The following is a 23,558-nucleotide window of genomic DNA, read 5'->3' as shown; positions in this document are numbered from 1 at the left end:
CTGCAATCCCAGCTTTTGGACATTAAAAGCATCATCTACTTTTAACTCTCTTAGATCAGGAAGCCAGTATTCTATAATTAAAACAAAATTTTCAATGTCTACTTTGGAAAAGAGAATATCCAATACTGACCTGTTTGATCAGGTTCACTTGGCTACTTGGCTGCCTCTCCTGGTAATATTCATTCTTTTCTCTGTTATCTGCTTGCTAGTTCTGTATGTGGAATCCCTAGCTGTTGATTTTCACTTAGGGAAAATAAATACAAAAATCAATACAAATATTGTTTGTGAAAACAATGAGAAAACATGACAGAACAGTAAATGGTCATACAGAATTTTTTAATGTTTGATTAAATCATCACGGTAATCAGAATTTTTACTGTAATGATACGCAGCTCTACCACACAAGTATAAATAAAAACATTAAGATCAATATTAAATACAGCTCTAGCCAACATCACAGATTAACAAAGAATGCATTCTTCATGAACCAGTAACTGAATGGATTTAAAAAAAAAAAAAAAAAAAAAAAGAAAACGCTGACACTTTCCCCCTCCCATCCACCACATTTTTTTTCAGATTAGTAATGACTAAGGCGCTGGACGTTTGACATTAGAAAAATCTTTGTTGCACAGCACAGGCACACATACTTCATTATCAGAACCTCTAACGTATGTTTACCAGAAGACATTTTAAATGTCAACAGGGAAAGCTTAGCAGGTAAGAAGAGCAAACAGAGATGCACAACTTTTATGCAGCACTCGGGATCCATACTGAAATTATAAAACACAGCAGGGGTATGACCTGTATTTTAATTCAGACAGCACAGCCTGTAGAATTAGGTACAAGTCAATGCAGTACACACAGCAGTGTTTTACGAGACCATCAGAAATGGCAGAGGTTTCAAACTGATTTAAAGCAATTTCTGTATGTGTAGTGCATTTATACTCTTCCACTGTAGGAAAAAATGGGACATCCTAAATCAGCATCCCAGACAGCTTCCAGAGCTGCCTTCTGTAATGGGCCAAATCCTGCTCTCTGTGAAGTTTCTCATGTAAAGTTTCTTCAGGCCTACACAGTGTAACACAACAAATTTTGAGCCATGAGCGCTGACTTCATGTGGAAGAATACAGCTGGTGGCAGCCGCCGTGCTCACGTTTCAACACAGCCTGACTAGACTCCCTGTTTCAGTTCCAGACCCGTCTTTAATACAGGGGGTGATCACAAGCCCACTGGCACCTTTCGCTTTGTGCTGGTTCCAGTTGCTGCAGGAGATGAGATGATGAGATGTACGTGGCAGTTTTATACTCAGAAAAATCAGTAAAAATTCAGCAGAGCACTTAAGCCCAGGCACTGTTTAGGAGCTTGCCAAAGGTACCAGAATTTCGCCTCAGTACATTACTCAAGATAAAATCATACCAAGTACTTTGCAAATAAAGAAATTTGAGGCAACTGTGACAAATGCCTTAGAGATACCCAAGATGATTATTTTAGACTTTTACCATTTATATTTTTAGAGTCTTGTAGGCATAATTGTTAAAAGAATGAAATTTTATCTAACCCCATATTATAAAGCATTATTTTTGTCAGCCCGATTTCTTAATTTTTTTCCTCCCAGCGTTAAGGCAGTATGCTATCAGCCTATTTCCTCTGTATGTGGTTGCCGTGGTTTGATGAAAGGAATATGAAAAAAATCCATCTACTGTCTGGAAAAAAAAAATAAAGAATTTGGGGATCTTGTCAGTTCACCTGCTAGTGTGTGTGTTGCTGCTGAGTTTTAAAGTCCTGCCAAAGTTTCAAGTACTGGATTCGATTCTGCCCTGCTGCTCATCTTCTGTGGCTACGTATCATTTACATCTCCATATACTTGAGAGAAAAAAAAAGAAAAAACAGGAAAAAAGAGTCAAAAGCAATCTACTAATTATAATAGCTTTCTTCCTATTATTTTTAAAACCCTGCAGTTTCTTTTAAATAAAATTTTAATATTACTGTTCCAGTTATCTGCTAGTAAAGGAGAAAGGAAATCTCAAGGTAACGGCAGTGAAAGTTACATTTCAAAACGATCTTATATGCATGTTGGATCATAAAGAAACCATTTTGTTTAAACCCTTCATCTAGTTGTAAACATTTGCTAATCCTCCATTACTTGCAGAGGATTATGAATTATTCTATAAAATCACATTAAAAAGGTAATTAGTTATGTGAGATATTAACTGATTCATATTTAATAGCTTTTTTAAATCCATACAAATATAAATAAAGAATGGTAAAACTTCAAGAAAAATAATATACATTTAGTGCAAGTTATGAGTTACATTTCTTCCTACCATGTCAGCAGTGGAACATCTCTTGTGGAGAAGAAAAAACAAAAACGACCATTCTCAAATTTTACAGGGGGGGAAAAAAAAGATCTCCAGTGTTGTAGCATGCAATTTTTTACCAGGTACACGTATACAGAATTGTTCCAGCTCTTAACTAGTAGAATAGCAGTATTTTTCCTTATACTGCACAACATTGGTATATATCATAGTGTTTTCAATAATACAAAAATTGCATAAGACCAGGTCACATTATTGATATTTTCTGCAGCAAAACCAGTCTTTTTCTTTGAAACGCTAGTTTCATCTGGTTTTCATTTTTCTCGTATCACGACTGCACGTGGGTTGAAAGAAGTCTCGCGTGGTTCTTGCGAGGCATTACCCGTTCAGTCTGTTTTTGTCGCAGTGGATCTGTACTGCCCCGAGCATCTCATGATGTACAAACTCACACGTTTAATGGCACAAGAGAAACCTCCCTTCTTGTGGTCAAACCTCAGTAACTCACAGTACATCTCAATATGAGAAACAACTGCTTCCAAAGGGCACACCAATTTTAAAGAGGCTTTGTTACGGCTCAGGAGAGAGAGAAATAAAGCTCTTCTGGAATGTAGAAAGGTGACGTGTAATAATTATACGTTTCATGAGTTAACACAACAGTTTTCAATGGTAAAAAGGGCAAGACCTTTCAGTCTCCGTAAGATGGCTCGATTCACAACGATCCCTCCAGAAACAGGGACTAATAGCACATCTCTCCAATGCTGTCAGTACCAGGCTGGGGCTGGAGAATGGCGCCACCTCAGGCAGTTTCCCCACTGCACTATCATGGCAGACCTGACGTCTCGGGATGCATCCAGTGCAGGACAGCAGCTCTCCCTTCCCGCGCTCCCATCAGCCTTCCTCCTTGCCACGTGCTCCCCCAGACCAACTCCTGATTTCCAGCAGCACTGCTACGCAAAAACCCAGCTCTCGTCTCTCATTTTAGAAGCATCCCCCAGACTAAAGTGTTGTGCTATTCAACAAATGAACCTCCTCTTCCGCTTCCTCTCTCTCCTCAGCTATGGGTTTCAGTTGAACATTATTGAGGCGGGGTCTTGGTTTGCCGTCTGGGCCATATGACGGAGGATATCTTTTTTTGTTATAATGCCAAGGAGGCGCCTGAAAAGGATAAATCGAAGATCGATGTTAATACAAGCTGGACAGTAATAAAGCAGAACAAATCTGTAGCCAAGTCCTTTTTGTTGACAGGAATAGAGCAAAAGTAAACAGCCTGATTTTCTTATTTAAACGAAAACATTTTATTAACCAAAATATTGAGGAACCACCCATTTGTTAAGAGACAGCAATGCTGAGACACCATATCGGATGGTCTCTGACAGCTGGAGTCCCTTTTAATGAAATACAAGTAATACAAGTAGAGCCCGTGACAATTTTTATTTAACTTTTTGTTTCTACAGTAATGAAATTTTGATTAGCGTATGCCAACAAAAAAGTAACAAAGAGGGACAAAGAAAAAAAGAGGTATGTAAAAGAAGTGATATTGATCCCATTTCATACGGGAGGCATGTTCCAACCTAGCCATCAGAAGTGACGTACCACCTGATGGCCCAAAATCCTAAGAGCAAATCAAACTCCCCTTCCCTCCATTTTTAATTCGTAAGGAGCCTTCCAGTCTGACGCACTGGCTCAGGCTGAATGTATTCATAGGAGCACACTGCATCAGCCACAAAGCTTTTGTAAAATAGATGATAGTTAACTAGTTTTTGGAGTTCAAAGCTTTAGAAAATAAGTTGTGACTAATAAAGAAAATTTTAATTTTCCAATTTAGATACTGTGCTCTTATGACAGGGTCTTGATGGCTTTTGAAATTATGACTCTGCAATATATCAGAAAGGGTGAGACTGTCCGAACGGATAATATCACAGGAGAAGCAAAGAGCAGAATGAATGAGCTGCTGCCCTTGTTATTCTTGTTAGTACATTTCATTTTGTCTTATTAAAGGACGCATGAAATACTTGTGAAATATGAGCATAAAATGAGAACATAATTAGCATGTTTTGCACATAAGCAGCTAAACTTGGTGGGTAGGTTTAGTAGAGATGTAACTAGCAACCCACATCCAAATTAAGACAAAGTCTACCTTCTATCTAAGGTTAGTTCACAACATCATGGTTAAAACAGTATCTAGATTCTGAAGTCAACAGACAACATAGTAGCACGCCACTTAGTGGCTTAGCGTGTCACTGAACATTTTCTGAAGGAGAACATACTGCTGTAGGTAACAGCAGCAGAATCACCAGACTTCACGTAAAATCACAGGACTTTACTAAAAATAAGTGTACTTCTGAAAAATCACATCGATAAGGGGGGATTACAGGGAAGATCTAATGCTGCAATACATTAAAAACATGCTTGGCTTTGCTTCTCAGAAGACATGATACCCACTTTGCTATTTAACAGCTATTTAAAGCTGTCAAGATCAGTAAAAGAAATAGGCATATATCAAAATCTTAGTTTGCATTAGGAGGGGGAAAAGTATTCCTAGCCCTGTGCTTTCCCACCTGGGGAAATCAGCAGATGAACTAGGTGCACCTACATGATCTCAAGAGTAGAAATATCAGAGAAATCTATTGTTTACTTTCCTTTAATGTTGTGACTAACAGTATGTCCGTATTAACAGCTTCGCTTCTACAAAAGTATTTTGCACATGTTGTTTTATGGTTTGATACAAATTTTTAGCATCAGATGATTTCATTGTTCAGCCGATGTCATAAAAGCCCTGAACAGTTCACAAGTTTCATGCTTCCTGACTTCTAATGTGTCTAATTATGAGATCTGATATATCTAATCACCAAGGGTTCGACGTGCTGCTTTAGTTGCTCGAGATGCTCTAATATGTTCTTCTTTGTGATGATCCCCAAGACAATCCTGAAACAGATCATGTTATGCTAATAACTGTGTGTGAAATCAAATAAAAAAAGTTCTAACCATAATGAAAAAGGATTAGAGCAAAACTAAAATTTTCAAAGAAAAAAAAAAAAAGGTTGTAGGAAAACTAATGAGATAATGAAATGAAAAATGATTTCGAAGTCAGTACCCTTGCCCAGACGTTGCCTTTTTTCTCTCCCAAAATGCTCAGCACAATTGGATCTTCCACCACCCCAGAGCAGTGCGTTTCTCATATCAAGTACATGTCGGGGAAGCATACTTCATCCCTTCTCCCCAAATTCATGTCTCTTCAGGTTTTAGAGGCACTGAAACTAGAATCTACTGCATTTCCTTTGTTTAACAGTTATTTCTCCCTACACATCTGGATCACTATTTACGTTTTAACAAGCCACAGTAGCTGAACAAAGTAATAACTGTGTAAAGTCACAGCAATTGAGGTTTGAAGCTGCACTATAGAGCAGGGTTATCTGGTGTCCCTAGAAACAGGCAAATTTCACATTCATGGCAGTATAAATCAAGAGCCACTCCCCAGAATGCATATTCTGGTACAAATTAGGAAGAGTGAGGCTCAGTCTTTATGTATCTCCATATGTTTGTCACCAGCACCAACTTCTGCACAGTTCCTACTCCCATCTGGATTGGAACGAAGAAGTTGATGTCTGTCTTTATGTGAGTATATTCGATTTGCAGGAAATTTGCCAAAATATAGATTTGTCCTTGATGTCCGTGGGGCTATATGCCATGGCTGAATACTACTAGTCCTAGTATTTACTATCTGACCTTGTTGTAATGGACAGCGTGCTCACGGAACATCACAAATTGAAAACTGAAGTAGGACAACAAATATGAATGTCTGAAAACAGCAAATTATTAAAGCCATCCATACTTGCTGCTACTTTATCATAAAATTTCATAAAATTCACTGAAGTTCTATCAATTCATATTTCCCTCCCCAAAACAAGAATAATTGCATGCCTGCACTGACTTCTAATTGTCAGATCATGATGCCCTTTCCCCATCAGACAAAGGATTTTTAAGTAATTTATGCTTCTGAAAACATCTACTTGCCATTCGATATAGGGATGCACTAAAGAAAAAAAGGAGAACACTTAAAACTAAATTTATTTTAAAACACATCTGAAAAAATAAACTTGGAAACCAATGTGATACTTAAGTATTTGTCACTTATAGGAGCAGTCCTTTTGCCTACAGCAAAAACAAAGTCAGTCCCACCCATGTCTCAGGTTTCTTGGATTTTGTCCCATGGACATTGGTCCTAAATAAGGTGGATTAGCAGTCAATGCTCCAACTTCCCAAGTGCCTTAAAAGACATGCTAAAGAGAAAGCAAAATGCTATGGTAGGAGCTGCAATGTTGTGTGTAGAGAGTTTAACACAAGAGCAACAGGAAAGCAGAATGTTAAAGGAACAAGCTGCACAGACAGATCATGTGATAAAAAGAAGTAGTTTACATAAGAGGCAATTGTAATGAACATTTATGTTTCCAAGCCCAAGGCTGGTTTATTTAGTGGGTAATCCCATGACAACTCCCTACAGCCTCATTTACAAACATTTTAAATTTTAAAATTACTTTATTGCAATATTTTGAAGTGTAGAAACAAAGGTTGCAGACTGAAGTTCCAGAACTAGTAGCAGTTACTTAGTTGTTAGTATTCTAAAACCAAGAGCTTGGTGGCAATCGCCATCACTAAACTTCAGAAGGGGAGATACTGGCTGGATCATTTTCTCCCTTACTTTTTACAAACCCAGATATTTGTAGATGTTGAACAGCTGATACACTGCCCATTTGCAGAACACATCTAAGAACGAGGAAATACAGGCCTTAGACTGTGCACCCCGCAAGACCACATGTCTGCAAGACACATTGTGTCTCTTCCACATGCAAATTGCACACTCAAAACTTGCCGAATGAGAGCTAATTTTTGAAGGAAATCTGAAAATTATGGAAATCACCTGCCTGCTCACTCGGAATACAAGGGAGGAGTAAGAATTTACGAGAGGTACCACAGCACAGCATCTTCTTAATGAACAGTTAGGGATATCAGTTGCCGTACCAAACCGACGGGTTCAAATACCGTGATCCTGGAATATATCCTGGTTCAAATACTTTGATCCTGGAAGTGAAAATTACTGTATCTAACCAAATGAACAGCATTGCTGCCACTTTACTCACCCATTGTGTGTTACAAGGCACTGCCTCAGACCCAGCTTCCGGAAAATATCCACCACTATTTCCATTGGTGTGTGGTCTGTCACGGTGAAAGGGCTCATATCAAGTATGCTTCTAAGCTTCAAAGGTCGAGGGCTTTCTGCTGGAAGCGATGGGGTATGCTGGGCAAAACAAACCCTGGAACTGCCAACAATCCCTTCCTGCTTCTTCCTAGCACTTTCTTTAAGAAAAAGAGGGGAGGGTGTGAAGAAGCAGAGGAGGAGGAATTAACATTCTTGAAGTAAGATAATTTAGCGCAAACAGACAGATCAATCAATACTACCAGACTCTAGATGCTGATATTCTGACACACGCTATTTTGGTGTGTTTCCATAGCCACTGCTTTATCCCTAAGAAGTGTTTGTGCAGAAATCACAAAAGCCATCTACCATCCAGATTAAGCCATTCTTCAGCTACTACCTTTCTCACGCCAATAAATAACTTTTATTTACTATAAAGAGGTGGAAAGACTTAAAAACTAACATACAGGAAGCACATAGATGGCTGCCAAAAAAAACGTCAAGGGGAAAGCCAATCTCAATTGACAGCTCCCCATCATGATTCCAATGGCTGTTATTACTGGTTCGAAACCAAAGAACTCATTTCTGACCGCTCTGAAAATGCTGCCTTCTTGTTTATAATGAATTTGTTTAGCTCTGTGTGAACGGGATCCTCTTCCTTTTCACGTCTTCATCACCTTGGTGACATCAGCATCCCTCCCTGTACCCTGAACCATTTCACACAAGGTCTCTCTTATGGCAGCCAAAATCCAAAACTAAGCAACTTGCACTGTGCAATCTCAGCAGCTGAAGTGAGTCTTACCTGTGAAGGCATATTATTAGAAGAATGTTCTGCTATTCCCCTATTTACTCTTAAGTGCAAACTTAAGACAGTATGATGTGTATAACAATTCCAAGTTCTGGACATTCCTATACATCCTACATAGCATAATACCATAGCATACACAGTATTAAGACCACAGGCAAAAGTTCTGCTGAAGTAAACAGTACTGTGTTCACGGAACTTTTTTAAAAAAAGTTTCAGGAGACTTTTGTGTCTCTTTCTCACGTGTTTGTTAAAGAGATACTTGACAATGTACAATCTTATAAATTATGAAAAAAAGTAGTCTAAGATGCAACTTCCATCACTGATTTCATGCACCAGATGTTACAATTTTGTAACATTTTCTTACACAATAATGAGTTTTCACTTTGGTTATGATAGTGCACAAAGCACTGTCACAAGTATCACATGAGTTCTAATACTCACCCAGAGAAAGAGAGCCCAAACAGGGCTTGCATGCTCATGTGCCCAGGGCCAAATTTCCCATTATACAAATTGAAAAACAGAAACTAAAATAATTGATATTTCACTTATCTCTCCATAATACAATCTTAGTTGTTATAACAACAGTAAATAACACATTGTCAGAGAGAAGTACGGTATACATTTAAATTTAAAAGTTACTTGATCAGTAATTCTCGCAGAATCCTGCTATTCCAAAATGAGAATTACTCAATTTTGAAGAATGTTAATGTAGTGTCACTTGAGGAAAAGGGATTCTAGCAAAAGCCTCAAAACAAAAACACCAGACTAGATGATGTTTTGGCCTACTTCAGTCTGAAAACTCTTGGTTTTGTGACAGACAGATTAATGTTTCCTCTGTGTCAGAGCCTGCCATTGAAGATCATCATATACTTCAGTAAAGGAACAGACAGCCTGTGCAAGGTATCTGAACCTGAAATAAGTCTAGAAACACACAGAGTAAATTCTGGTTTAAGTTATAAAATCATTTAAATTGGCATATATAATCATGCAATACTGGAAGATAATTACCTATTGCAATAGTTAGATCTCTTCTTAGAGCAAAGCCCACTAGTCTCTGCGATTCTTTTGACATAATAACAGGAAAACCATTATAGCTGGTTTCATTGATCAAGTTTTCTATGTCTTCAACTGTCATATTATCCTGCGTCAGAACTGCTAAAGGTGGATCGCTTCTTCGAGGTCTCATAACATCAGCAGCCAGTGTTGTGTGAGTAAATTCTTCCTTTGCGTCCAAGAAAGGATATCCGTTCAGCCGGATGTGTGCCTCGTAGATGCCTTCCCTACCAAAGGCATCTCCTACCCACTTACTGGTCATGACTGCAGCCATTAGGGGCACAATATATTCCAGCCCTCCTGTTAGCTCAAAGACAATAACTACCAGGGACACAGTCATCCTTGTCACACCACCTGCAAGAAAAATGGCAGCCGGTAACATTCTAGTATCAGAGCACAATGAATTTAGAACTTCCTGCCTTCCTGTTGAGAGCTAGAAAGGTAACTTTGCCATTAAAGGTCACCTGACAAACAATTCTGTATAATACAAACGGAAGCGGACAGGAAAAATGAACTCTTAGAAGTAAAAGTGAGCTGTAGGGAAAATTCCTAGAAAGTTGGAGAATAAAGGGATTTGAAAAATATGTGCAGTTCTTTCATGTAAATTAAGAATAAAACTAGGTATTTCCCCGCACCAGACCTAGGTTAAAATGCTCAGAAATGCAAGGAAATCCAGTAAGGTAAGAAGCTGGAAAAAGAATGGAACTAATGCAGGGAAGTCACAGGCAGCAACTCACAGAACCACAGAATGTTAGGGGTTGGAAGGGACCTCTGGAGATCATCAACAGCTATGTTGTCCAAAGGATTAGGAATGTAATGCTGTTGCTGAATCATAAAAGCTAAAGAGAATTCTGAGTTAACAAAATCTCGTTCTTAGACAATGGAAGAAGACAGGGATTATATTTCTCTTTCGCTAATATTCAAGATGTTTTTTCTGCCAAGGTTTTTTCTGTCATATCTTCATTCAATAAAAGAATACAATCTTTCTTCCAATTCGGAAGTGATTCAAGCTGATTTATTAAGTGACAAAACAACCTCTCCAAAACCTAAGTTCGTACCACTAGTTTATTTGGTTGCTCAAACACACTCCTCCTTAAGGAAAAGGTCTTTTTTTTTGTTTGTTTTGCAGAATATGTACTAATAGCTTTTAATTTCTAAGGCAATGAAGCTATAAGCTAGGACAAGGCAAGACCTTCAGAGGACCTCTCCTAGTTTAGGTCTCCAACTTAAGCCTCCTTCCATGGAGCTGATTTTCAACAGTTTGTAAGTCAGACTTGTTAAAAATATCTCCAGCTGGACTCCTCAAACCATCAGACACTTCTGGAAGTTTTGTTTGGACTATGAGTGTCAAGAATTTTTTTGCAAGTCATGTAGATGTGGCAGCTGATCACGTCACCTCCTTGCAATAATTTCAACAGTACTCGACAAATCCTCTACTTCATACATTTCAGGAAACTGATTTTTCTGACTGATGTAGTAATGACACCTCTTGATACCAAAAGGAGAAAGCAAACACTACTATTTGAATTCTTCTGTTTCACATCAATTCAAATTTCACGTTATTCCTCAGATCACAAGGATCTGATGGTCCCCTGTAGAGATGCGAACGTGTTATTCTGAAGAGAGATAAGTCCATTTAAAAAGGTGTTCCAAAACTGCACACATTTATATCTCCCTTCATTTTTAATCATTATTTTGGCAACATACAAAAAAAAAAATCAGATACTTATTTATTTTGTCACGTTTTAGTTACCTAAGCATGCAGCAGCACCAACCATGGCATAAAGACCAGGTGTAATACAGTCAGCTCCGACTTCACACCACTCCTTGAAAATGAACCAGTCATGATGGTAGTATGCCAGCTGCTCCACTGCAATTCCTACAATCCTTCCTGCTATTGCTCCGATTGCCATACTAGGTATGAACAACCCAGAGGGAACCTGCAACAAAACCAGAACTGCTGTCACGCTGATGGGACCATACCTGATGCATAGTTTTACAAGTAAGTTTTTTTGCCGAAAGAGATGCCAATGCTCAAATCATCACATTAAGAACATGGAAATTGACATTGCAAGGTTCATAAAACTTATCACAATGCTGTTGATACCTCTGATCAACCTTGTTAGCTGAATCCATTTTATGAGCATGTTTGTTTATATTTTACTGTATTTAAGAGCAAGTCTATCACCAATACCAGACCACAAACTAGACTCTCAGTGCCAACAGTGCAATTTTTACCATGTGTGCGCCCAATCTGAGCTGGGTCACTAGTACCGAAAAGTCTTCCTTACTATTTCCCATCTCCCTTATTACTTCATGTTCTTGAGCCAACATTCATTTACTAAACAGGCTTTGCACATAGGACTGCCTTCCAAAACCGCGTCCTAACACTGCTTTAAATTAGATGGCCAACTAAATAGGTGATTTTAAAAAGAAGCTTTGCTTACTGTATTGCCGTTTCCCATATACAGAATGCTAAATACACTAAGAGAGAAAAAGGCAGGACAGCTGCCATTGCAAAAAGGTAGATAATACATGACTGTAAAAAGAGAGTTCCTACTATATAGTTACTTAAACTGTTTTTCTGTTATTAACTAAAACCTGAAAAAGCAACACAGCCTTGTCATACCAACACAGCTTAGTAAAATATTATTGCAAGTCTTGCTTTTAGCAGCAGCTTCATAAGGAGTGAGGATTCCTCAGAGAAACTGCTGTTGTCTATCTTTTCTCGTCCTTAGGAAGCTCATCTTCTTTCCAAAAAACATACAGGTGTCTAAATGTCTCACTAAACTGGAAATGCCTGCTGCTTCTCCTCGCAGCAGCTGTTTGTATCAAAATATTTTCTACCATAACTGAGGTATGGATCTGACTACAAATATGTAGCAGAATTTTTACTTTTTGTCTAAATGCACTTAAACCCATCTTGCCAAAATAAGCTCATTTAAAAATTGCACTTCTGGTGTAACAGGACACAATTTATTTTTTTTCCACTCCACAGCTGTGAAATTTCAGTATTGTGCAATTCCAAACTATAGATTTTGCCATGGAATCCAATAGCTGTATTTCAGAATTTATTTGCTGCATCATCATCATCATTATCATTATTCTTGCCACCAATATTTATGATTGCAAAGATGATTTCTAACAGACAAACCAATGACAAACAAATACAGCAAGCTTTGTGTTTGAAAGCCAGCAGCACAGGTTTAGGGAGAAGGCTTAATAATCCTTCACTCCCACCCTGAGTCACCTAATACTTCAGTGTTGATAGAGGTAACTATTCAATGCCGTCATTTTAGTATCCAAATTTAGTATCCAAATTGTGCATTTATACCACTACTGTTACTTCTCACAATTAATCATGTGTCTAAACCTCTTTCTAACTGTTAAAATACAAATTTTTTCTTGAGTGAAATTCTTTCTTGGTGAACAGTTCAATGGCACCCTGAAAAAAAAAAACCCAAACATTTCACATATAAAAGGAATGGAACAAATCTTTGAATCTGCCTCAGATCCTAGTCTGCTACAGCAGTATGCCACAGAAGTTCAGTCTCCACATCGAAATTACATGCAAATTGTTTCTGGTCCTTTGTTAACATAACTTTTTTATGCACCTATCTCTTGCTCTTCTTTCCATCACATGTGGATAATGGTTACATGTCTAACTGCAATTATGATTTTACAGCTGCATTTGTTTGCATAAGCCTCTGAATCACAAGTCACAAAGTAGAGAGGAACCTTCACTGCGAAGGAGCAAGGAAAAAAAGTCGGGTTCTACCTTGTCTTAGCTTTCTTCTCCAGTGCGTGCCGGCCTAACTCCAGTTATAATACAGAGGAAAAGATTTATTCTGTGGCATATCTATCATCTTTGAAACAAGTAAGGAATCAGGATATGGGTGCAACTTTAAACTTCTTTGGTAGTGCAGTTGCATACCAGTCAGGTTCTGAGGCAAAGCTGTAACGCCACCACAACTGTTGATCATCAGGGTTTAGGTACAGTAACGAGTCTACTGATAATAAGCAGTACAGTATATGTACAAACACCTGAAAGAAAAAACCAAACCAACTACTGCCAGATAAGCTTCCTGGTGATCCTTGTTCAAGGCAGTAGGGGCAACAAGGAATCACCATGCCCCACAAGCAGCAAAGTTGCTTTGCTTACCTCACAGGAAAATAGTTCCTGTGGGGATGATTTTTGTGTTTGCACATGGCTACAGCTCCAGGAACAGACTTAGGGAGCCCAGAGGGTCCTTAATAATGATTTAAATAATGAAGCCGTCTGGGGTGTTTTGTTTTTTTTTTTTTTTTTTTTTGTTTTTTTTTTTTTTTTTTTTTTTATTTATTTATTTTGCATTTTTTCCTCCTTTAACTGAAATGAAGCTTAAAATGCAAATAAATATAACATTGAAGTGACATCCCCTTTTCCAGATCTCCAGATATTGGCTGACATTCTAACCAGCCATATACTTTAAAGCTTCACAGAAACATATGCAGCACAGTCCCACCAATGACAGCAGCATGACTCCTTGCCTATTGGCAAAGAGATAGATATATTCTTACACTTGACAAAAATATTTCCACCAAATTGCAGATGCTGAAGTTACGAGAAAGTGAACCAAAACCAAATGAAGTGTAAGCTCTACCCTTCTGTAATCTAGTGAATTCTAATACACAAAGCGTGATCCTGTGGTGACAATCCCATGAGAAAGAGCCAGATGCACACGAACAGTAAGAAATGTTACCATGCTTTTATCTAGGGCTCTGTCCTTCTAAGTGAAATACAGCAAGTGAATACAACAGATTGGAGCGGTCATTTTATAGAATAATATCTGAAACTTTGACCTACGGACGACTAGCATTCAAAATGACCACAATGGATTTCTCTTACCCGTCAACCAATATACAGAAAACAACTTCAAATAACAGACTGCAACATCTTCTAAAATATCAACACATGAGAAACACAACACGGTATTGTTCTATCAACTAGAGAATGACAGAATGGTTGAGGTTGGATGTGACCACTCCAGATTGTCTACCCCAACACCTCTGCTCAGGCAGGGTCAACTACAGCAGGTAGCCTGGGATTGCATCCAGTCAGGTTTTGAGTATCTCCAAGGATGGAGAATCCACAAGTTCTCTGGAGAACCTATTCCAGTGTTCAACCACCCTCACAGTAAAGAAGTGTTTTCTTATGCATGCAGTTACATGGAACAGCAATGATGACTGAAAAGTTAAAGCCAGTTTAAACACAAATCCTGCTTAGTGAACGTTCTACAGTACATTTGGGTTAGGACACGTCTGATAACAATTTAGTTACAAAAAACTATGAAGGGAGACTGACAAGACAGAAAATGATGAAGGCCTGACAGTTTTATGTCATTCAGAAAACAGCCACAGGTTGGAGAGAAGCTGAAGAGAACTTCAAAACAAATTTACAAAATGACCAGGAAAGACATAAATTATGCTGCTTTGTAGTAGAGAAGAAATCCCCATTACAGTCACACAAACAAAGCCCACTTTCTAGTCATGACATGCAATACTGGAAATTTCAGGAAAGAAATCATCATTGGCTCCCTTTGACAGTCTACAATAATTACATTTAAGTGATAAATGCAGAGAGGGGATTAAAAAAAACCTCTACAAGTTGTTCAAGAGGTACAGTCTTTTCTTTTTCCAAGTAACAGGATGAGGGAACCTAAGTGCTTATGTTTGAACTCAGCTGATCTCAGCTGTTGGAAATTTTAGAATCATCCCTATTGCTGAATCGGGCCCATACAAACAGCCAACCATGCACACAGTTACTGTTCCCTATTAAATTTAGCACACGTTTCTATTCAGCTGAACAAAGAGCTAGTTTGAATTTAATTAACCTTTGGTATTGTTTTCTACAAGAATCGCTCACTAATCAACAGTAAAAAGACCTTTTTTTAAAAGAACTACACATGAAAAAAATTCTATAAACAAAGCTGCTAGCTTTGAGAGATGGAAAATGAGAAAGGCAATAATTAAATAATCACAGCAGATGATGCAGCCACTGCATTCCCACTTACCTTGATACCAAAGGTGAAGACTGTCATGATTATTTTGAATATGAGTGCTAAACACAGCTGCCATATAGCTGAATAGACTCCAGTGCCTGCTGGACGGTCAGGAATATCATCTACTATCTTGCTCGCATTCATATCATTTCTGTAGTCACAGAGGGAGGAGGATTCTAATGGCCCACAGTCTGTGAAGAGCTCTTTAATAAGCTCACTGGTGTTTAGCCTTGTATATGGATTAGGAAATGCAATGACAGCTGTTATTGCTGCAACAATAATAACTTCCAGGACGGGATACTTCCCAAATTTTGTAGATTTGCGTCGACGACACCATGCAATGTTTGCTCGGATGAAAAACGCTCCCCAAAGCCCACCAAATACTCCCAGAAGAATAAAAGGAAGCAGTTCAAAAAGGTACCAAGGAGTGTGATATTCCACATAAAAAAGAACTAGGCGGCTATTGCCAAAAGGATTGATGGACCTTAAAACAAATGCAGCTACTAAAGCAGCAAAAAATGATCTCCATAAAGTTTTGAGTGGGAAATAGTAACTGACCTGCAAAAGGCAATACATGATAATTAGTGAGTCAATTAAAAATACTGGAAAGACTGTTTTAGGCATGTGTTACAGTACTGCTACTCACATGGTATATGCTAAAGAAAAAAGTACTCTTACATTATCAGAATTATTCCTATCACTTGGGAGCACTGGTGCTCCAGCACATACTACATTTTTATAAAGCTCCACAACAATTCATACTTGTATCAGTTTTAAAGATAATACTAAAGTATCATTGAAACCACTGCTGTTTTAAGACTGTTAGGAAATAATGCATAGTGATTTATGTTTAAAAGCTTCTATGTTTGTAAGTATCTCTTTCTAACATTCATAAGAACCAGACTGTGTAGTAGCTGCTCTCTCAAATTTTCTGCTAATACTGTTTCATCTCCATTCAACTGACAGTGAAAGGTTTCTGGCAGATGTGTTATTTTTATGAAGTATGATTAAAACATTAAAAAAATCAACACAGAGCATGCAATTTCATACTTAAGCCCCACATAGCCTGATCTGAATTTGAAGAGAGTTTTCTTCTGCGCTTTTTTGGAATTTTTTTAGCAACAAAGGAATTCCTCAAAGTCCCATGATGTTACAGCAAAATTATACATCAGAGAATATTTTGCTCCCTTTTTCATTTCAGAGATTTTTTACATTTTTAGTTGTTTTTTTTTAAAAAAATGCTAATGATCTACATATCATTCTTACATCTTTTGAAAAAAACTAATGAAAACTAATTTAATACAAAACATTTCTTGGAGAAGAGAGTTTGGATGCATTGGAGGTCAGTTTTATAGCATAATTTCCTTTTTAATAATCAACATATTCGATTGTGTTTAGTGTCTGAAACTTCAAGAAAAGTAATGTTTAAAGACTTGTTTCATAAAACTGTCAAATATATTTCTAAAGCCTCTTTCAAAATGAAGAAAAAAAGAGCCTGATTTTTTTTAGAATACACTCCTAGAGTGTAAAACTGCTGTATCTCTATCTATATGTAAATCGTAATTATTAACTGACTCAGCCCTTCTCCAGAAAAATATGACTGAGAATAAAGCAAAGCTGACATTCATCCAGAGAAAAGAAAAAATATCTTTAGGAGCTTGCTGGTAACAGGATTCTTGACTTTGAAATGTGGGTCTAAAAATAATTTCCTTCTTAGGAAAGACTCTGCAGCTTAGAGGAGTCTGAGATTATTCACGCTAAAAGAGATTTCTTTTTTTAAGTATCTATTCTTCAGTGCCATCTCTTGACATACCTCCTCTAGACTGAAAAGGACTCCACCAATTGGGGCACCAAAGGCTACAGATACTCCTGCTGCTGAGGCAGCTGACAACACCTGGAAAAGAAAAATGGTGAGGGTTTTTTTTGCAGCCTGTGTTATGCTTTAAACATGAAGAAGATAATCTAATTACAGTTATCAGTTTCTTCTACGCTTCTATCAAGGACACACAGACTTGCTAACAGAAAAGCATCAAGTAAGCGTACCAGAATGCTCATAAGATGTGGCCAGTGGCCACAGCAGCCACTGGCCAGGCAAGAGCCGTGACAAAGCCAAGGATGCTGCTCAAAGCCTCCCCAACAAAGCACCCAAAGGAGTCTATAATTCAGTATGAAACAGCTCATATCTCATTTTCAAGAAATTGTAGGAAGCTTTCTCAATGCTAGATGTCTGTGGTGGTAAAGTCCACCAATCACAAATATTATTGAAGGGACAAAAATAGCTGACAGACTACAGAGCTTTTATATTAGTCTGGGAGATTTGTGCTCCATAGCCTGCAAGCAAAACCTTCCAAAAATATCTGAGGTGAACTGATATTAAGGGAGCGATTAACAGAAACTGAAGCAACAGCTTGTCCTACAGCATCACGGATGAATTATGTTCAATATATGGTTAATGTGCATTGCTAATCATAAGAATACTGGACGAATTCCTTGCAAGAACACTGACCCCCAGGTCATAGCCCTTACACACCTGTGGAAGAATAAACAAAAAAACCCAAAGAATTATTACATTATTTGGAGATAAGCAGCTAAACCACAAGTAAGTGAAATGATTTAAGAATACACAGCTTTGAAATAGGAAGTGAACCCAAATTTCCCATGTTCTGGAGCTTCCTTCTACAATTTGAGTCTGAGAACTGGGGCAAAGTTGGGACGACATCCTTTTTTGTTTTACAATACAAAAATCTTATTGAATTAATAAGAATCTTAAATCTTACTACTCTGTATGACTACACTTGCTTTCTTTAGCATGGCTCTCTCTATTGGGTTTACATGACAGAGTTTTGGTAGCAGTGGGGCTGCAGGGGTAGCTTCTGTGAGAAGACGTCAGAGGCTAGGCCCACGTCCACTAGAGCCAGGTCCATCTGGCTCCAAAGAGGATCCCACCGCTGCCCAAACCTGAGCCAGTCAGTGATGCTGGTGGTCCCTCTGTGATACGACACTTAAGAAAACACTTAAAAAAGCACTGCACAGCAGCTGTGAGAGAGAGGAGTGAGAATATGTGAGAGAAACAGCCCTGCAGACACCAAGGTTAGTGAAGAAGGAGGGGGAGGAGGCGCTCCAGGCACTAGAGCAGAGATTCCCCTGCAGCCTGCGATGAAGACCGTGGAGAGGCAGGCTGTCTCTGTGCAGCCCAGGGAGGACCACAGCAGAGCAGATCTCCACCCTGCAGCCCGTGGAGGACCCCACACCTGAACAGGTGTATGTGCCCTGAACAAAGCTACAGCCTCCTGTGGAGAGCCCGCACCAGAGCAGGCTCTTGGCAGGAGCCACGGCCTGTGGAGAGGAGCCCACGCAGGAGCAGGTTCTCTGGCAGGAACTGTGGCTTGTGGGGGATCCAGGTTGGAGCAGGCTGTTCCTGAAGGACTGCACCCTGTGGAAGGGACCTATGCTGAAGGAGCTCGTGAAGGACTGTCTCCCATGGGTAGGACTCCCCACTGGAGCAGGGGAAGATCATGAGGAGGAATGAGTGGCAAAGACAGTGTTAAAAACTGACCACAGCCCCCATTCCCCATCCCCTTGTGCTATTCTGGGATAGAAGAGTCAGGAGTGAAGTTCAGCCTGGGAAGAAGGGAGAGTTGGGGCAAGGTGTTTCTAGTTTTGTTTTAATTTCTCACTATCCTGCTCTGTTGTTAGTTGTCAATAAAGTAATTTTCCTCAAGTCTAGTCTGTTCTGCCTGTGATGGTAATTGATGAGTCATCTCCCTGTCCTTATCTTGACCTATGAGCTTTTCAACTTATTTTCTCCTGCTGCCTTGCTGAGGAGCAGGGCTGAGGGAGCAGCCTGGTAGGCACCAAGGCTAACCCACCACACTGTCACTAACAACAACAAACTGAAATAGAGCAGAAACACTGTTGTCCCCAACCCTTTTCCAGGCATACTTTGTCCACAGGTTCGAAAGTCCTCTGCTGTCCTCACAAATGAAGACATTCATCAATTACCAAAATGTAGAGCCAAGAACAGAAAGAATTTAGTAAAATCAAAGTCTCCGAGATCAGAGAAACGCAAACTTGCTCTGACATGGAAACAATTTACTTTGGAGAATGCTATGGATAATACACTGTTCTTAATGCAATAAATAACATTGATAATCCAAGCCTAAACACTGAGAGAACAAATATAATCTTTCGAACAAATCACTGTAAATGCAGAGATATTCAATACATTCTAGAAATGCTTTTGCAAGAGCTTACCTCTCTTTTTTTAGCTTCATTTGTGCTGTACTTCGGAAAGAGGTAGGAAAAAATATTCCCACAGCAGCAGGCAACATGTACCAAGGGACCCTCTTTTCCTAAACTCAAGCCTGATGCGACAGCCAAGACTAAAGTAATAGTTTTTATCATCAAAGTCCACTTCCCCAAGTAACCTCTGATGATGAAGCCACTCAAAATAGTTTTTATCTGGAAAAAAGAAAAAATAACATATGTTATTTTATTATCCTTTCTTAAGAAAATAATTACTTTTATCATTACAGCTGTGTAACTTCAAAAATAGCCTTTTCAAATGACTAACTTTATCACACTTTAAAACATGTGTTGTTCAGATTGCTACATCTGGTTGCCAGAGGCTTCCCATGTGCAACTTACTCTTCAATGCCTGACAATAACATACAACTACATTTAGTAGAAGATTAATCTGCAGTAGCTTCTAAGACTGCATTCATTAGTTTATGATGGAAATTATCAAGTGAAAGTCAGGAAACTCCCAAAGGAAAAATAAACCTGCAAAAACTATACTCAAGGTCACCTACTGTAGCAGTATCACATTCGCACCAATTTTACCCCTCTGTTTTCTCCTTGTTTTGTGATCTCTTCATAAAAATTTATCAGTGGATTCCTTACGTAAGGATGGAAAAGATCAGCCTTTTTTTTTTACTAGAAAAGATGTGCCACTTGCCTAAGATATTATTTTGCCTTTTGCCTAGCAGTGCCATATTATTAGCCTAGAAAATAAGTCCATATATATAATAATGTAGTTATCAAAGGAAAGGACACGTCTATAAATAGGGTATACACAAAACACTGGTCAGCTCTGTCTAGAAAGTAAAGGTTAGCTAAGTTTGGAAACCAATTTAGGATGAAATCTCTTCCGGAATAAGGGTACAGAACTACACACACCAGGCTTATGCAGAGGCAGGATTTGTCATTCAACTTCTGCAGTAGACATACATAAAGAAATATTTGCAGAATGATTGGAGAAGTGAGACTGACCAGACTTTGACTTTGGGTTTTTCCCTCCCATTCTGTGTATGCATTTGCAATTGTATGCAATTGCAGACATCAATTGTAAAAAGAATGAGTTTCTGAGGATATTACTTTGTGATTGTCTGATGGTGTGTGCTAGATAAGGCGATTAAAGCCAGTGCAACAAAAGATCGATTGCTGTATCAAAGGGCCTGTATTCTGTCAATGAACCACTGCTCTCTAATCATGGTAGGAGGGTGGGGATTGGGGGGAGCTTTGGAAATCACTCGTGAGAAGTTTAGTCTCAAGCTAAATCTTCCTTAAAATGTAGTCCAGCCAGAAGCATGCAGCAAAATCTACAAACTCAGGAGATTCTCTGAAATTTGGGATAGTCTTCTCAGCAACAATCAGCACAATTACATTATTTCAATTTGAATATTTGTATTAATGTATTTCATCAAAGTCACAGGGTGCTCCCTCTTGCCTTCCCTCTGACCGTGTAAGGCAGCAGAAATTTTCACACTAATATGAAACATCTATAATGTATCTATTAGTTAGTCCTCACCTCAGGTATCCCCGAGCCACAGGCATAGGGAGCGAATACCTTCACCAGAGAAACTGCTAAGAAGGCAAAGCTCAAAGCCCAGAAAATGTACATTATGTAATTCATTATGTATGAACCTGGACCCTAAAAGGAAAAACAAAAATACAAGAAAGTCAGAATATAAATGCGATATAAAATAACCCAGCAGTACTCTTGCTGCGAATACACTTATCCACACATTTTGAGGGACAGTAATTATTACCAAGCCAAGAGAGAGAGTTTTGTTTGAAAAGCATGAAGTCATGACACCTGCACATCAGCAAAGACTGCGTTATACAAGGTATAAAGTGTTCTAACACTTTATCTTAAAAAGAAAAAATAAACATAGTACAGGTGTTTTTTTAAAATACTTATTAGCTGCTAAAATCTACTGAATACTGGGTAAATCATCTTTATTTAAAAAATAAATGGTAGTGGTAGAAAAACTAAAACCAATCTATTCTTACTTATCTGAGAACACCACAAATTTCATTTTTTATCTGTAGCTATTCTAATATTATGAGCAGTTCCATACTCTTATAACTTCCTTACACATGCAACGCTCCAAGCCCCCTTGCAGTAAATGAAACGCACATTTATTACACTATAACCTATCAATCAATTCAAATGCTGAAAAATGGAGTGGACAGTACAATCCAAATCTGTGTTTAGTACCCCAACCTTAAGACCATTATTTTCTTTCCATGTTCAGTCAAGCAGTTGAGCAAGACCATCAAAGAACGGGTATATACTTACTTCTGCTTGCCCAATTATCAGTTCTGCCCATGTTTTCCACTGTGGACATTTATCTCTCTCTTCAAATGTGGTCTCATTTGAACCCCAACAACACTGTTCATGGTTAAACCACAAAGCACTAAGGCAAATGCCTTCCTTCAAGTCAGTCATCCAGTCAGCAGCAATGTCGATTAATCCTGCCAATGCCCCTGTTGTAGAAAATGTTTTATATTAATATACTGGTAAATAGGACTAAAACACACAGCTAAAATGAAGAAATGTGCTGGAATTAATTGATGTAAATTGAAATTACAGAAATCCTAAAGATATTTAAAATATTACTCATTTCCAGGAATATATCCTATTTGCAATAGGGTAAGATTAGTACTTACTGAAGAATCTAGTATGTTGTATATTTCCCAAGTTAAATGCATCTTCCCCCCCTCCCCGCCACAGTTCTCCAACACTCCACTGAAACTAAGGAGTTAAGAATCAAAAGACGACTATTAACATTGCTGTGATGAAAAAGACAATAGATCTTCTGACAAAACTACTTTGCCGTGCCTCAGAGAACTCATGAACTATTTATAATATTTCGTACCAAACAGCATATTTGGAGAAAGTAATCCTTACCTGGCCAACAACAGTTTTAGAAAAAGTAAAAACACCAAATAAACCCTGATGACATTCACGTGATCCATATACAAAATTACTTAATTCTGTAACATGGTGAGCATGTAAAATTCCTACTGCAGGTAACAAACAATATTGATACCAAGCATTTCACAAACTAAAGTTTAAGGGGGATTCTGTGCTGTCACTACATGCAGACAGCCTGCTGAAGTGTCCTCAAAAATAGGCATTACTTAGGAAATTGCTTCAAAGGATTTAAAAAAAAGAATTTAAAAACTTTATTTTACAAAAGCAGAACAGTTTTTCATGGTAGCAGTATACTGAAAAACTACGAAAGTCATTATTTTTGTGAACATGTACAACTATATAATTAGTTATAATTTACTATTTTTAAGGTAGTAATCACTACTAGAAATAGCTGTCTAGAGAAAGCCACAATTTACTTGTGTAAGTTGGTAGTAGAGAATTACCTCTGATTTACTAATTTATATTTACTAATCTTGACAGACCCTCAGTTTGAGATCCTGGGCCAACCAAAGTCAAAGGCAGTATTCAACAGAACAAAATGTCAGCCAAATTAATTAAAATGCATAAATGTAAGATCTCCCCATTACTGAAATCAAGGTTTTACCATTTGAGATACAACAGCAAGCAACTGAAACTGAAAAACCTAGGAATGTTCACGGCCAGAATTTGCTCGCTTTGTTGCTCAGAAACGTAGTAAAGCAATTTTAATATACATAGCAGCTTGGGGGGTGGAAACACAACACTGCATCCTCCACCCAAATGATCACAAGCAATTTCCAGTAATTATACACTCCCAGTGCGTACATTCGGAGGTACATAAACATGCTACAAACTTTGCACATATATTAATTGATATGATTTTTGAAAATGATTATGTATATATCTAAGTAGTAATTACACAGGCACCATCCCTTTTTAACAGGCA

At 38.2% G+C, this 23,558-nt stretch overlaps 1 protein-coding gene across 8 annotated transcripts in view; it reads right to left on the bottom strand.

Annotated features, from left to right (window-relative positions):
* Nucleotides 1–319: 319 nt before the first annotated feature.
* The window catches only part of CLCN3 (chloride voltage-gated channel 3), a 69,446-nt gene continuing 46,207 nt past the window's right edge, over nt 320–23,558 (bottom strand). For 4 of the 8 annotated variants that reach the window (XM_075091110.1, XM_075091103.1, XM_075091102.1 and 1 more), the window contains 10 exons: nt 21,995–22,182; nt 21,221–21,343; nt 19,666–19,872; nt 17,225–17,305; nt 15,424–15,969; nt 11,124–11,310; nt 9,326–9,724; nt 7,454–7,670; nt 5,165–5,240; nt 320–3,470 (listed from right to left, as the gene is read on the bottom strand). In XM_075091110.1, coding sequence (XP_074947211.1) covers nt 3,312–3,470; nt 5,165–5,240; nt 7,454–7,670; nt 9,326–9,724; nt 11,124–11,310; nt 15,424–15,969; nt 17,225–17,305; nt 19,666–19,872; nt 21,221–21,343; nt 21,995–22,182 — 2,183 coding nt within the window. In that variant the 3' untranslated portion in view covers nt 320–3,311. The remainder of the gene's footprint in view (nt 3,471–5,164; nt 5,241–7,453; nt 7,671–9,325; nt 9,725–11,123; nt 11,311–15,423; nt 15,970–17,224; nt 17,306–19,665; nt 19,873–21,220; nt 21,344–21,994; nt 22,183–23,558) is intronic. The other 4 variants (XM_075091106.1, XM_075091105.1, XM_075091108.1 and 1 more) reach the window with 1 other exon arrangement.

This window comes from Phalacrocorax aristotelis, chromosome 4 (genome assembly GCF_949628215.1).
Source record: "Phalacrocorax aristotelis chromosome 4, bGulAri2.1, whole genome shotgun sequence".
Taxonomy (NCBI): domain Eukaryota; kingdom Metazoa; phylum Chordata; class Aves; order Suliformes; family Phalacrocoracidae; genus Phalacrocorax; species Phalacrocorax aristotelis.
This window is presented reverse-complemented; position numbering and strand designations above follow the sequence as displayed.